Source organism: Nuphar pumila, chromosome 13, assembly GCF_984573655.1.
Source record: "Nuphar pumila chromosome 13, dmNupPumi1.hap1.1, whole genome shotgun sequence".
Classification (NCBI taxonomy): Eukaryota; Viridiplantae; Streptophyta; class Magnoliopsida; order Nymphaeales; family Nymphaeaceae; genus Nuphar; species Nuphar pumila.
The window spans coordinates 73,191,691-73,206,189 of record NC_143261.1 but is presented as its reverse complement, the minus strand read 5'-3'; the positions used below and the strand labels follow the sequence as shown (position 1 = coordinate 73,206,189).

Genomic DNA, 14,499 nt, shown 5'->3' with positions numbered 1-14,499 from the left:
GCAGACTTGTTTACCAAAGGGTTAACAGCACATCAATTTTGGCTATTGAAGAGCAAGTTGTACATGCTCCAAAATCATGTACAACTTGAGGGAGGGTGTTAAAATAGAGCATGCACATGGATCTGGATCCAGATCCATACATATGTCTATTCTTTTAATTATGCAGCTGTCGTTTTTCTCATTAATGGCACTTATGTAATATAAGTGTTATGGTGTAATATTTTAATCTCCATCTTTGTAAAGGCTATTTAATGATAAGAGATTAGGGCTCGGTGGTGTGAAAAATATTAGCTGCCCCAGCCATTGTGTATCTTCCTCTCTCTCCCTTTTCTCTGCTTTATGTTTCCTGTGTAGGCTGAACAGATCCCTCACGAAGTTTTACAGCAGGGAGGGGGGCTCGACACCTCCCCTGCCGAAAATAGGGAGGGGCTCAGCCCCTCCCTTGAAATCAGAGGGAGCAGGGAGGGGGGTTCGGCCCCTCCCCTGCCGACCCAACAAGAGAGCGAGAGGGAGCAGGGGGGGCTCAGCCTCTCCCTTGCCGACCCAACAAGAGAGCGAGAGGGAGCAAGGGGGCTCAACTACTCCCCTACCGACCCAACAAGAGAGCGAGAGGGAGCAAAGGGGCTCGACCCCTCCCCTGCCGACCCAACAAGAGAGCGAGAGGGAGTGGGGGGCTCGACCCCTCCCCTACCGACCCAACAAGAGAGCGAGAGGGTACCTGCGACGAGGGAAAGGAGGAGGTGGCGTCGGGCTCCCCTGCGAGACGTCGGGAGGAGAGGAGGTGAGCGAGAGAGCGGAGCTGCGCGGGAGAGGAGAGGAAAGGATTAGGGCAAAAAAATTGCCCTAATCCTCTTTTGCAACCCCTTTTGATCGGGCAACAAATTTTTTTTTACGTTCGAAAATTGGACGAAAACGACCTTGGGTGCGTTGACCGCACCGGGTGCCACACGCGCACCCGCGTCGCGTCGATGCGGGTGCGGCACCTGCTTTGCCGAGTCCCTATGACTTAGGTTGTAAAGGACCATACAACAACATGTTTAGAATATTAGGAGACAGTCAGCCCAATCATCGCGATAGCATTACCATTTGATTGGCCTCTTTATGACCTACCTAAGAATGCATTTTTTTCATGGGGTTTTAAAAGAAGTTTACATGGAACACATATTGGGCTCATATCATGTCCATCCAAAGAAGTATTGGGTCCATCTTAAAATAGGCTCCAAGAATATGGTTCCAAAATCCATTTTTTTTGTTAATACAATTAGAGAACATGTTTCATTAAAGTATCAAGTATACTTCCTTGATTATATATCATGGAGAGCAAGGGCCGATGTTTTAAAACCCGACGAGTCAACTCATTTACTCGCTTGGCTCATCCATTTACTGGGTTAACACGGTGAATGGACTCGGTAATCGGCAAAGCCAAGTAAGACTTAACTATGTCAAACTGGGTTTTGTTTGTTTATATATATAGGGTTAATCTAACATTAAATTAGTTATGTTTAACATTAAATGGATTCAACCTTATGAAAATGACTAAAACACTATTAAAATAATGATATTTTAAAAAATGCAAGGTTACTTTTTGAGGTAAAAAAAATAACTTCAATAGCTTCATAAAGTTACTTTTTTGGAAAAGGTATTTGACTTATATATATATAGTAGAGAGAGAGAGAGGTATCCTCCGGACCATATATCTCCCACATCCCTTTAAAAAACATACTTTCATGTATTTTTTGCTTAATCTAAATCCATAGATGTGATCTCTATGCTGTATTTAGTAGAAAACATGTATTAGTTTAAACATTTTGCATGTTTAGATGTCATCTTTTGTTTTATTCATGTTGTTGTAGGTTGTCACTTGTGGCAGTATTCCACTTGAATCCTCATATCAAAGGGTTCCAAGGTGCATCTATGTATCCACAGGATTGTATGAATACCGAGGATGGGGCACAAAGCCAGCAAATGATAGTCATCATTGTTTTTCATGGGGATTGAGACATTTAGAGGTCAGTAGCTGCAATATTTACGTCTTCAACTAAAAGTTCAGCTTGTTTTGCTCTGTTTAGTTTTTTCTGTCTAGCTTCCGAATATGTACTATAGATATATAAATTTAAGACTTTTTTGTGATTCTCACTTAATCCACTTGTTAATATGGAATGTACTTTTTTGTACTAAAATTCCTTTGGCAGATTCTTTGAAACTTGACCTGCCTCAAACTATCTTTTATTATTCTAATGCATGTTATGTTATGTGTTTGGTTTTTAGCTTTTATTCTTGTCTATATTCTCGGGGCATGTTGATCTTCCTAAGATATTTCCCTTCCTTTTTTTCCTACTTTAATTAGATCAGAATTATACTATGCCTTTAGTAATTGTTGCCAGCATTATCTCAAGATTTTCCAGAGAGCCGCAAAGGATGCTTTTTTTTTAGTTCTCAAGGAGCATATAAACACTTGTGTCATGAGTAATTAAAAAAATCATTTAAGTATCATGTCAACATCCACAAATAGGAGGCAAGGTCTAGTTTTTGCCTCAGCAACACGGTCTGGACAAGATTTGAAAGAACATTGTGATGAGTTAATTGATTATGAGATGTAGCATGGAGTATGACATCACGTGTAGCAGTAGAATGGTACTCTTCCACAGTACAGATATGTTCGATTTCTAACCCATGCATGTTTCAATATCATCCTGATCTTCTACAAAAATAAAAAATAAAATTTTCATGTAATCCTGAATATATATATATATATATATATATATATATATATATATATATATATATATATATATATATACAATGTTGTGAATAGCGTTGAGGTGTAGCAAGGCATAAGACCCACTCATGAAACGTAAGCTTCACAAAAAATATTGAAAAATCAACCAAATAAATAAACAAAAACAAAGATGCATCATTTATTGACTATTAAAGAATTATTGGATAAAGTGAAGAATCTATACTAAATCATAATTGACTTTTCTTTACACAAATTGAAGAAGAAGCAAACTATTGCAATATGTAAACTATATCAGGGAAGTACATCCTGATTCAGATGAAATCATATTAAATCCTGCATATTGTCAGGGGAATGTTTTCCCATCTATAAAATCCAACATCAATGTGCCATAAACAATGCATACAAACAGAGCACACACACCGCATGTTCACCTACACACACATCATAAAGCACACATACACATATATGCATGACATTCATCGAACATAATGACAGAAAAAAAAGGAAGAAGAAAGATACATGACAGGAACAAAGAAGAAGAAAAAGAAGAAAAGATTAAAAATGAAAAGAAAAGAAAAAAGAAAATGAAAAAGAAAGAGGAAAAAACAAAAGAAGAAGAAAGAAAGAAGGAAAAGATGGAAAAAAATAGAAGAACAAGAAGAATGAAATAAAGAATAGAAGGAGAATAGAGGGCACAAAAGAAGGAAAAAACTGAAAGAATAAGAAAAAACTGAAAAAGAAGGAACAAAGAAGAAGAAAAAGAAGAAACATAGAAAAAAAGAACATAGAAGAAGAAAAAGAAGAATGAAAGATTAAAAACGAAAAGAAAAGAAAAAAGAAGAAGAAGAAAGGTGGAAAAGAAATAGAAGAAGAAATAAAGAAAGGAGATGGGGAAAAAGAAGAACAACAATGGAATAAAGAAAGGAGGATGAATAGAGGGCACAAAAGAAGAAGGAAAAAACTGAAAGAAGGAAAAAATGAAAGAGAAGGTGGAGAGAGAGTATCGTCGGTCATCGGAAAAGCCTCACCGGACAATCCTCGCTGGTAGAAGGGAGGTGGAGGGTAGAAGGGTTTAACGTTGCCCTAGACCCCTTCTCCCTTTCACGGGTTTTAATGTTTCTTTTTTATTTTTTAAATGACATAAAACAGGTTAAATGGGGTCAAATGGGGCCTTTGACCCCATTTGACCACCTTAAATATGAGGCGTGTGCCTCATGTGTGGGGCACGCCTCAAGGCACATGAGGTGAGCGCCTCATAACTTATTGTGCTTTATAGGTGCACATCGAGGCATATGAGATGTGCCTCGCTTTGAGGTGTGCTTTTTACGTCTCTAAGCGAGTTTTTAACAACACTGTGTGTGTGTGTGTGTGTGTGTGTATATATATATATATATATATATATATGGCATCTGCTGACCACTTTTCTAGCTAACCGGGATTTTGAACGTTTTTTTTTTCATGTTTTCCTTAAATCTGACTGTACAAAAGTGTTCTACATGTTTGATTTTATAGGAATTGACTCTTGTTGATACACAGGCAGGTTTTTATAAGGTTTAAAAATCGACTGTCTAAGATTTTTATAAATATTTGAGGCTTAAAAATTCATTTTTTTTATCGAAAAACATGATCAGAGTGTCATTCCCTAATAAATTTATCATGTTGAACACATCTGTATGGTCAGATTTAAGGAAAACATGGAAAAAACCCGGTTAGCTGGGCGGTTAGCAGTTACAACCTTCTCTCTTTCTCTCTCTCTATATATATAGGGAGAGAATATATATATATAGATAGATAGAGAGAGAGAGAGAGAGAACTTTTACCATGTAAGATATACTCTTGGGTTTTCAAACGTCATTGGAACTTTCTTCACTAAATATCATTGATGACTCACCAGTTTGTAAACAAGCCAATTTTTTCAAAATGCTTTCAGTTAAACAGGAGTCATTAATAGGTTAAATGTGAGCCTAAGTCATCCTAGAGTGTTCGGAACAATAAAAAAGGAATATGCACCTACCAGTTCTCGGCCACAAGACCATGTGTGTGTGTATAGGGTTATGTATGTTACAATTGATTGTATTTACAATTGACTTAGGAAGCAATGTTTTTTTTTCAGTTGTTTTTCTCACATCTAACACCATAGACTTGATCTACATGCTTTTTTAGTGGGAACCAGCTTTTGTAATGCCAGAATCCAACCAGTATACATGTTTTTCCAGTGATCCAAAAATCAATGGCTATAAATACATCAATTTTTATCATCTCATAAAAACATGACCAAGGGTCAATTCCTACTAGATAGAGTATGTTGAACACATCTACGAGGTTAGATTGAGACAAAACAACTCATGTCTGAGATTCCAACCCGATTGTAGGTACAATAAATTGTAGGATGTATATGGGGATTACATTTGATCATATCACCATTACCTAGAAATGATTTTTATTTTTTATTTTTTTATTGTTTTTCATGAAAGTAACCTTACAGACTATGTCATAGGGACTCACCTAACAGGGTGCTGTGTGACACCCGGTGCGGTTGACCGTACCCAGGGTTATATTTATCCAAAATGCACTCGATCAATTCTGACCGAGTCCATTTTGAACCATTAAAAAAAAAATAAGAGAGAGGGGGGGGGGGTTAGGACACGGCTCTCTCTCCCCCTCCTCTCCTCTTCCTCTTCCGACAGCAGCGACCCTCCCCGACTCCTGTTTTTCCGATGGCGACGATGGCCACAAAGTACCTCTCTCTCCTTTTATTCCTTCTATTCAGCTCCCTCATGCTTCTCCTCCTTTTCCGCCGCCTCACTCTCCATCGCCTCTTCTTTTTCCTCTGTTGTGACGCCGAGACTCTCTCCTTTTCTCCTTTTTCACTCCTCTTTTCCCTTTTTTTTTTTTTAAGTTTTACAACACCTGGCGCAAGCAAGAAGCTAGGTGTTAACTGGGTCAGACTTAGACTTGATCCAGGTTTGATTTTCTTGGGCTGTTTAGACCCAAGTCTGATCCAGACTTTCAAAGTAACCCAAATCTGAATTCTGGACCTATTCTGACCCAATTAAACTCTGTCTTGCATCAAAGCAGAACCTAGTCTGAATTAGACTTGGGTCTGCCTTGACTCAGCCTGATTCAGACCTGGGTCAAAGCAAACCCAGGTTTAAATCTGGGTCCATTTTGAGTTTGACTTGTAAGATTCAGACCTGGGCCTGCCTTGACTCAGCCTGATTCAAACTTGGGTCAAAGCAATCCCAGGTTTGAATCAATTTGAGTCCGTTTTGAGTCTTTTGAAAGTGTGTATGTGTGTGTGTGTGTGTGTGTATATATATATATATATATATATATATATATATATATATATATATATATATAGAGAGAGAGAGAGAGAGAGAGAGAGAGAGAGAGTAATGTGCTCTTTCTACCCACCTTCTCATTCTACTCCCTCAAAAAGCATCATTTTTGGCATTTTTTTTCTCACATCTAACACCATAGATGTGATCTATAGGTTTTGTTTAGTGGGAACCGGCTTTTGGATCACCAGAACCTGACCTGTATACAGGTTCTTCCGGTGATCCAAAATCAATGGCTATGAAGGTACCAGTTTTTCCCGACTCATAAAAACATGTTTTTTCGTCAAAAAAATGTGATCCAAGAGTTGATTCCTACTAAATCGAGCATGCTAAACACATCTACTAGTTCAGATCTATCATAAAACACTTCAAAACTATGGGGCAGAACGAGAAATGGGACCTAATATGTCCAGTTCTCTCTCTCTCTCTCTCTATATATATATATATATGTATATGTATATTATATATACCCTCTTGCACCCCTACACCCAAGTTTTTTTAAAGTGCAGCATCGCCATATCCAAGTTTTTTTTAAAGTGCCTCAGCGTTGCACTCGTAACCGCACCCACACCTGTGGCATAGCTTATAAATGTGATCTGCATGTTTAGGTTAGTGGGAATTGGCTCTTAGATCGTCCAATTCTGACACATGTAGGATTTTATAAGGCTTCAAAACTCAATGACCTACAATGTGCAATACTTTCCCGAGTCAAAAAATCATGTATTTTCATCGAAAAAACATGATCCAAAAGCTGGTTCCTACTATTTTGAACATGTTGAATCCATCCATGAGGTCATATTGGATCAAAACAACTTGTGCCATAGAGATCTGAAGGCGTTTGTACGTAACAACACCATTACCAAATGTTATCCCATAACACACACACACAATATATATATATATATATATATGTCATAGTCACAAATATAGGCGATATTTTGAAAATATAGCATGATAATATAGTTGTAAACTTGTAAAATGATATTAAAGACAAAATATCATGATATTTTGAAAATATCATGATATCATCGCGATAATATCACTATATCATAGTCACAAATATCAGCATCGGCTATATCTCGGCAAGGCTATTTCTCGCGATATTATAGGTTTGGTGATAAATCTCAAAAAACTCTTGGGGCTTAAAAAATTAAAAATATATAAAAATAACAAAAATAAGTAAGAAAATATCATGCTTAGATAATACAATACATATATAATAAAAGAAATAAGTAAAAAAATAAAAAATAAAGAATAAAAATACATCTAAGATGTAGAAAAATAACAATAACAATAGTTGATAATATCCTAATATTATCAAATTGGAAATATTTTCAAAATATAACGATATTTACTTATAATATTGTTTGCTAAAAATACAACAATAATATCACAATATTTTGAAAATATCTTTGATATATGTATATATATAGCGCCACTGAAAATATGAAAACTGGAGTGTGAACAGAGATTTTCATGGTTTTTTTTCTCCCTAAATCTGACCTTACTGATGTGATCTATATGCTTTGTTTCTTATGGGTTTTTTTTAAATATCCGACTCTGCAGATGTATTCAGCATGGTTCTTTTGATAGAGATTGACTTTTGGATCATTCTCTTTTGACAAAAAAATTGATTTTTGGGTACTTCAACATTTAGGAAAATTCTGAGACATATTTTCAAGCTTTAAAAAATCATGCTTATGATTCACAATCGGATGATTCAAGAGTTGGTCCCTTTGGAACCAAGCATGTTGATCACATCTGTATGGTCAGATTTAAGAAAAAAAATAAAAAATCCATGAAAATTCTAGTTCACACTCTAGTTCCCATATATATATATATATATATATATATATATATATATATATATATATATATATATATATATATATATATAACTAGAGTGTGAACTGAGATGTTCATGTTTTTTTTTCCTTAAATCTGACTGTATGGATGTGAAGGGAATGGCCCTTGAATCATCCGTTCGCGATGCATAAGCAGGTTTTACGGCTTGAAAATAGATGGCTTAAGATTTTTGTAAATATTAAAGCATCCAAAAATCATCATTTTGTCTAAAAAGCATGATCAACAGTCAACTCCTACTCAATTGACTATGCTAAACACATTTGCAGGGTCATTTGAAAAAAAAAGTGGAAATGCCTAATTCATAATCTAGTTTAGAGTTGTCAGTCGGGGAAGCGGGAGCGGAAAGCTAGGCACTTCCAAAATTTTAGGAAGCGGGAAACACGGGACAACTTAGAAATGAACCAGGAATCGTCTCGGAAGCGAAAAGAGAAGCGAACTGGAAGTGAGGGAGAAACGAAAAAAAAAAAAAACAAGAAAAAAGAAGAAGCGAGCTTCCCAATTTTTTGGAGCTTCCCAGCATGTTTCAGAAGCTTCACATTTTCGCTCTTTCGAAACGTGCTTCCCCAGGTCCTATTGCGCTTCCGGTAACCTTAATCTAGTTCTTATCTCTCTCTCTCTATATATATATATATATCATAGTCACCAATAATGGCGATGTTTTGAAACTATGAAAATCTCGTAATATTTTGAAAATATTGCTAAAATGAAAAGATCTTACTTTATATATCATGATCTTTTTGCAAAAATTTTAAAAAATCTTAATATATAAAGTTAGTTTTTCTATTTTTTTTGTTTCTTTATATTTTTGTAAGAAAAATAATAGAAAACCTATTTCTTGTTTTGTTTATATTTTTTCAAAAATTTAAGTTTCTGAGATTTTCCACCTTTTGAAAATATCTTTAAGAAAAATCCTCACCGAGAAATTACCTTGAACGAAGATATATATATATATAGAGAGAGAGTGATGAGAAGCTCCTCTACAGTTTATGTCCTAAATCATCCTAAATGCTTCTGAAAAACATAGTTGCATGGGTTTGTTTCTTAATCTAAACCTGTAGATGTGTTCATGATCGCTTATTTACTAGAAACCATGCTTTGGATCAAATCGATTCGATGAAAAACCTTAATTTTTGTTTTGCTAAGTTTTGACGCAATATGAGCCACCGATTTTCGATCGCTCTAAATATGCATTTAAACAGAAAATTGCCTCTTCTAGTACATGTTTTCTACAAATTAAGCTATATAGAGAATACGTCTATGAGTTCGGATTAATCAAACAACCGAAACTTTGTCCCTTTCAAGCTATTTAGAATGGTTTAGGAGGTACACTCTCTCTATATATATGTGAGCCAAACGTCTATGATAACTGCAAATATGAGATTACCATGTGAACTGCAAATTTCATGGGTTTTTGTTTCTTTTCTCTTAAATCTGACCATACGGATGTGTTCTACATGTTTGGTTTTATAGGGTTTAGCTCTTGACTAATTTGATTATGATGTGTAAGCAGGATTTTTTAAGGCTTGAAAATCCATGGCTCAGATTTTCATAATATTCAAGTATCAAAAAATCATATTTTTTCATTGAAGATATATGATCCAACAGTCTATTCCTGGCAAATTCACCATGTCGAACACATTTGCATGATCCTATTTGCAAAAAAGTGTCGATGGTAGTTCTCATATTCTAGCGGTTCATATATATATATATATATATATATATATATAAAGAGAGAGAGAGAGAGAGAGAAAATATGGTTGTTTTGTACCATGATACCTTAGGGTGGTACACACTCTTATTTGCATAGTGATATCTAGCTACCAAACGGTAAATCTAACCGTACACATATATTTAACATGATTTATTTAGTATATTAGAAGGTTTCATCACGTTGAATACGCCATAGGATTACATTTTTTGGATGGTGAAAATCAATAGCTCACAATGCATGAAAATAAGGGTGGTTTAAAAATGCTATAAAGCATCATATTTGAGTAACTTTAACACATGAAAATAATAAATAGAATATGCTAAGCATCATTTGGAGCTTAGATTCATGTAAATCAAGTGTGTATCACCGTAAACTATGGTGGTAAGTACCACATTAGATATAAGGGTGGTTTAAAACTGCTTAGATATAATCATTTGGAGTTTAGATATAAGGCTCACAATGCATGAAAATAAAGGTGGTTTAAAAATGCTATAAAGCATCATATTAGGGTCAACTTTAATACTTGAAAATAATAAATAGAATATGCTAAGCATGATCCAATGGTTAGATTTTGCATTTGGAGCTTAGATTTATGTAAATCAAGCGTGTATCACCATAAGCTATGGTGGTATATATATATTATATATGAGAACTGAACATATTAGGCCCCATTCTGCCCCATAGTTTTGAAGTGTTTTATGATAGATCTGAACCGTTAGATGTGTTTAGCATGCTCGATTTAGTGGGAATTGACTCTTGGATCATGTTTTTTTGACGAAAAAATATATTTTTATGAGCTGAGAAAAACTGAAACCTTCATAGCCATTGATTTTGGATCACCGGAAAAACCTTTATACAGGTCAGATTCCGGTGATCCAAAAGCCGGTTCCCACTAAACCAAACCTGGTGTTAGATGTGAGAAAAATACCAAAAATATGTGATTTTGAGGGGGGGCAGAATGGGGAAGAACGAGAAAGTGGGAAGAATCAGCGCATTACTATATATATATATATTATTTATTTATTTATTAGTAATGATAGGGTGCTCCCGGAGCACCTACTCCGACCTTATAGAAGCTTTAAATTTTCAAATTTTTTGAGTTTTTTTGTTGATCAGACACCATAGATATGATCTACAATAAATATTTAGTGTAAAACAAGTTTTGGATCATGTGATTATGGCATAGATGTAGGTTTTTTAATATATTAAAAAATCAACCAAAATTTCATGGCTTAAAATTTTTATTTTTATGTCCAAAAAACATGATCCAAAACATGATTCCTATCAAATAAACTGTGTTAAGTACATCTATATGGTATGATTGAGAAGATGCAACCTACAACTATGATTTCTAGTATATGGGAGTAGGTGGCAGCTGCTAACCACTTTTCTAGCTAACCGCTGTGCTAATCAGGCTTTCAAAAGGGTTTTCCTTGTTTTTTTTTAAATCTGACCGTACAGATGCGTTCTACATGCTTTTATAGGAATAGACTCTTGGATCATCAAATTCCGATATGCAAGTTTTGCTTAAAAAATCATGTTTTTCATTGAAAAACATGATCCAAGTCTTGTTTTCTAGTAAATTGACCTTGTTGTACACATTTTTATGGTCAGATTTAATTAATACATGGGGTAAAACCTTCGAAAGCCTAGCTAGCACGATGGTTAGCTAAAAAAGTGGCTAGCATCTACCACCTATATATATATATATATATGAGAGAGAGCTTGGTGAGCAAGAAATACCGGTGGATGACTCTTTCAAATATTTGGGAAGTATGGAGATGTAAATCATAGGATAAAGGTTGGGTGGATGAAATGGAAAAGTGCAACTGGAGTGTTGTGCGATCGTAGAATGTCATTGCGGTTGAAGGAAAAGTTTTATAGGACGACAATTAAGCCTGCTTTACTATATGGTACAGAATGTTGGGCTGCCAAGAGACACCATATTCAAAAAATGAGTGTAGTTGAGATGCGTATGCTTAGATGGATGTGTGAAAATACAATAAAAGATAAGATTCGAAACGAGGAGATACGTAAGAAGGTAGGCGTTGCATCCATTGAAAATAAGATGAGAGAGAATCGTTTACGGTGGTTTGGACATATTCGGCGAAGGCCTAATGATGCTAATTGGGAAAAATATTAGTTAAAAGAGGTCGGGGTAGGCCTAAGAAGACTTGGATGGAGATGATAGGAAAGGATATGAATGCTTTGAACCTCACCGAGGACATGGCATTGGATAGAAATGATTGAAGGAGAAGAATTCATGTGAAAGACCCATAATGATTTTCTTTTTTGGTTCATATCGCCGACCCCAATTGTTTTGGGATGAAGGCGTAGTTGTTGTTGTTTGTTGTTGTAGAGATGGTCGTAATAGTGGATACCCACCTCGTCAAACGAGAATCGGACATGCTCAGCGTGTCAATCTAGTGCAAAAAAAACATTTTTGGCAGTGGTCACGACTGCTGCTAAAGGGTATTTTTGTGCAGATTTAGCGCGTGCTGATGATCACACAGGCGATCAAAGGCATGCTTGTTCTATCGGTGCCACATTCACTCAAAAACCTTTTCTATGTACGCTCCTTCTCTTTTTCTTCTTTTTGTTAGCCTTTGTTTATTGTAAATTAAAATTTTATTGGGGTTCAATATGGTAGCTAGATTAGTACATTCACTGTATAAGCCGAGTCATGAATATTGCAGTCCAATGCACAGTATATCCAATCCCTTGCAAGTTCCTATAGTCATCTCATCCTAGACAATAAAAGTGGTCATGTTCATCTCTGTGTGTTCTTTTCTTTACTGATGGCCAAGCAGGTGGAATTTAACCATGTGATTTTTGTATTTGAGAACATGATATGGACACTTGATCACCTTTAGCTTGGTCACCTTTTTCCTAATGCCTCATCCAGAAGATTCCATTTTTGTTTCTTAGTTTAGTACAAATGTTTGTTGAACAACTTTTTTCATACTGCAGCGGTACGTGGCTGATTTCTACATATCAGACTTCCAGTCTGGACTGAGAGCACTAGTAAAAGCTGGATATGGTGCAAAAGTTTCTTCATTTGTTAAACCTATGACAGTTGATATCACAAAGAAAAACAGGGAATTGTCTCCTAGTTTTCTACGCTGGCTTGCAGAACGAAAACTTTCAGCTGATGACCGAATTATGCGACTTGAAGAGGGGTAAAGTAGCAATCATTTGATAATTGGCAGCTCACTTTCTAAACTTTACAAGAGTTCTCAGTAATCCTGTTGTCGATGATGGCAGGTATATTAAAGAAGGGAGCACTGTAAGCGTAATGGGTATTGTTCGACGCCATGATAACGTGCTAATGATTATTCCATCTACGGAGCCAGTCTCCACAGGTTGCCAATGGAGGAGCTGTCTTCTTTCCACCAGTATTCAGGGACTTGTCTTGACATGTGATGAGAACTTGAGTGCTGATGTGGTAGCTGTGTAAATATCTTCATCTGCAAAAGCATGATCCCTGTTTCGTGTCCATCTCAATATTAAGTAAATTGAGGTGGAACACAAAGGTATCAAAGTGTTGGTTATGTATAAATCTACCAAAAAAGCTGGCTACGTGCTCTGCCCGAGTTATCACTGTAATTTCTTGCTTTCCCTGTGTAGTTGTATCTAAAAGTTTTTGTTCCAGTAAACGATTCACATAACTATGAGGGGCTTTTGGAGATATATTTAGGTGCTAGTGAATATATATATGAAAACTGGAATGAGAACTAATGTGTGAACCACACTTTTCATGAATTTTTTGTTCTCTTGAATCTAACCGTACAGGTGTGATCTGCATGCTTGGTTTTATAAGAACCTGTTCTTGAACCACATAAACAATATTTTTTTAAGGCTTTAAAATCAATAGCTAATAATCTTTATAAATATTCAAGCATTCAAAAATCACATTTTTTCATCGAAAATATACTATCCAAAAGTTGATTCTTAGCAAATTCACAATGCCAAGCACATCTACATGGTTGGATTTGCAAAAAAAAAGTGTTGAAAATACCCATATTTCTAGTTCTCATATTCTAGTGACTATATATATATATATATATATATATATATATATATATAGAGAGAGAGAGAGAGAGATGAAAACCTCTCCAATAGACGTTTTATTGGATTTTTAGTGTTTTTTCAAAAATCTCACCATACATGTGATATATATGCTTGTTTTTATAGAAATCAGTTCTTAGAGCATTATGCATGTATAGGTTTTTATAAGTTTTAAAATCAATGGCGTACAATTTTTATAAATTTTTAAGGCTCCAAGTATCATTTTTTCTATCCAAAATTTATTCATGCTGAACACATCTGTATGTTCAGAATTTTGAGAAAAACACCAAAAAAAAATTCATTGGGGGAGGGGTTTCGTTGGGGAGGTTTTCATTCCCCAATATATATAGTAATGTTAACTACCCTAATGGGTAAAGAACCCCAAGTAAGAAATAGTATTTTTTTTTGCACATCTTATCCTCTAGATGTGATCTATATGTTTGGTTTTGTAGAAAATAACCTTTGGATCGTGTCTTTGCAACATGAATGTGAGATTTTTTGGGTGTTGAAAACTTAATGGCACACAATGTAACAAAATTTTAATCCTAAAAAAAAAATGTATTTTTACATCGAAAAAGTATGATCCAGTGGTTCATTCCTACTATTTTAACCATGTTGAATACATCCAAAAGTGTAATATCTCGTAAAATTTTGCTAGATTATAAGTTCAATAAATATAATTTTTATTAAATAAATATATTTTCACTATTTGTAATAAAATAATATGTAATTAGTGGTTGACGTTAATTGGATCTCAATATGGATCCTGGGCT

At 35.2% G+C, this 14,499-nt stretch overlaps 1 protein-coding gene across 1 annotated transcript in view; it reads left to right on the top strand.

Annotated features, from left to right (window-relative positions):
* LOC149818706 (protein SHOU4-like) overlaps positions 1–13,420 on the top strand; it is a 43,326-nt gene extending 29,906 nt beyond the window's left edge. The window contains exons 2-4 of the mRNA XM_089984589.1: positions 1,854–2,009; positions 12,629–12,837; positions 12,923–13,420. Coding sequence (XP_089840715.1) covers positions 1,854–2,009; positions 12,629–12,837; positions 12,923–13,115 — 558 coding nt within the window. The 3' untranslated portion in view covers positions 13,116–13,420. The remainder of the gene's footprint in view (positions 1–1,853; positions 2,010–12,628; positions 12,838–12,922) is intronic.
* The last annotated feature ends 1,079 nt before the right edge of the window (positions 13,421–14,499 follow it).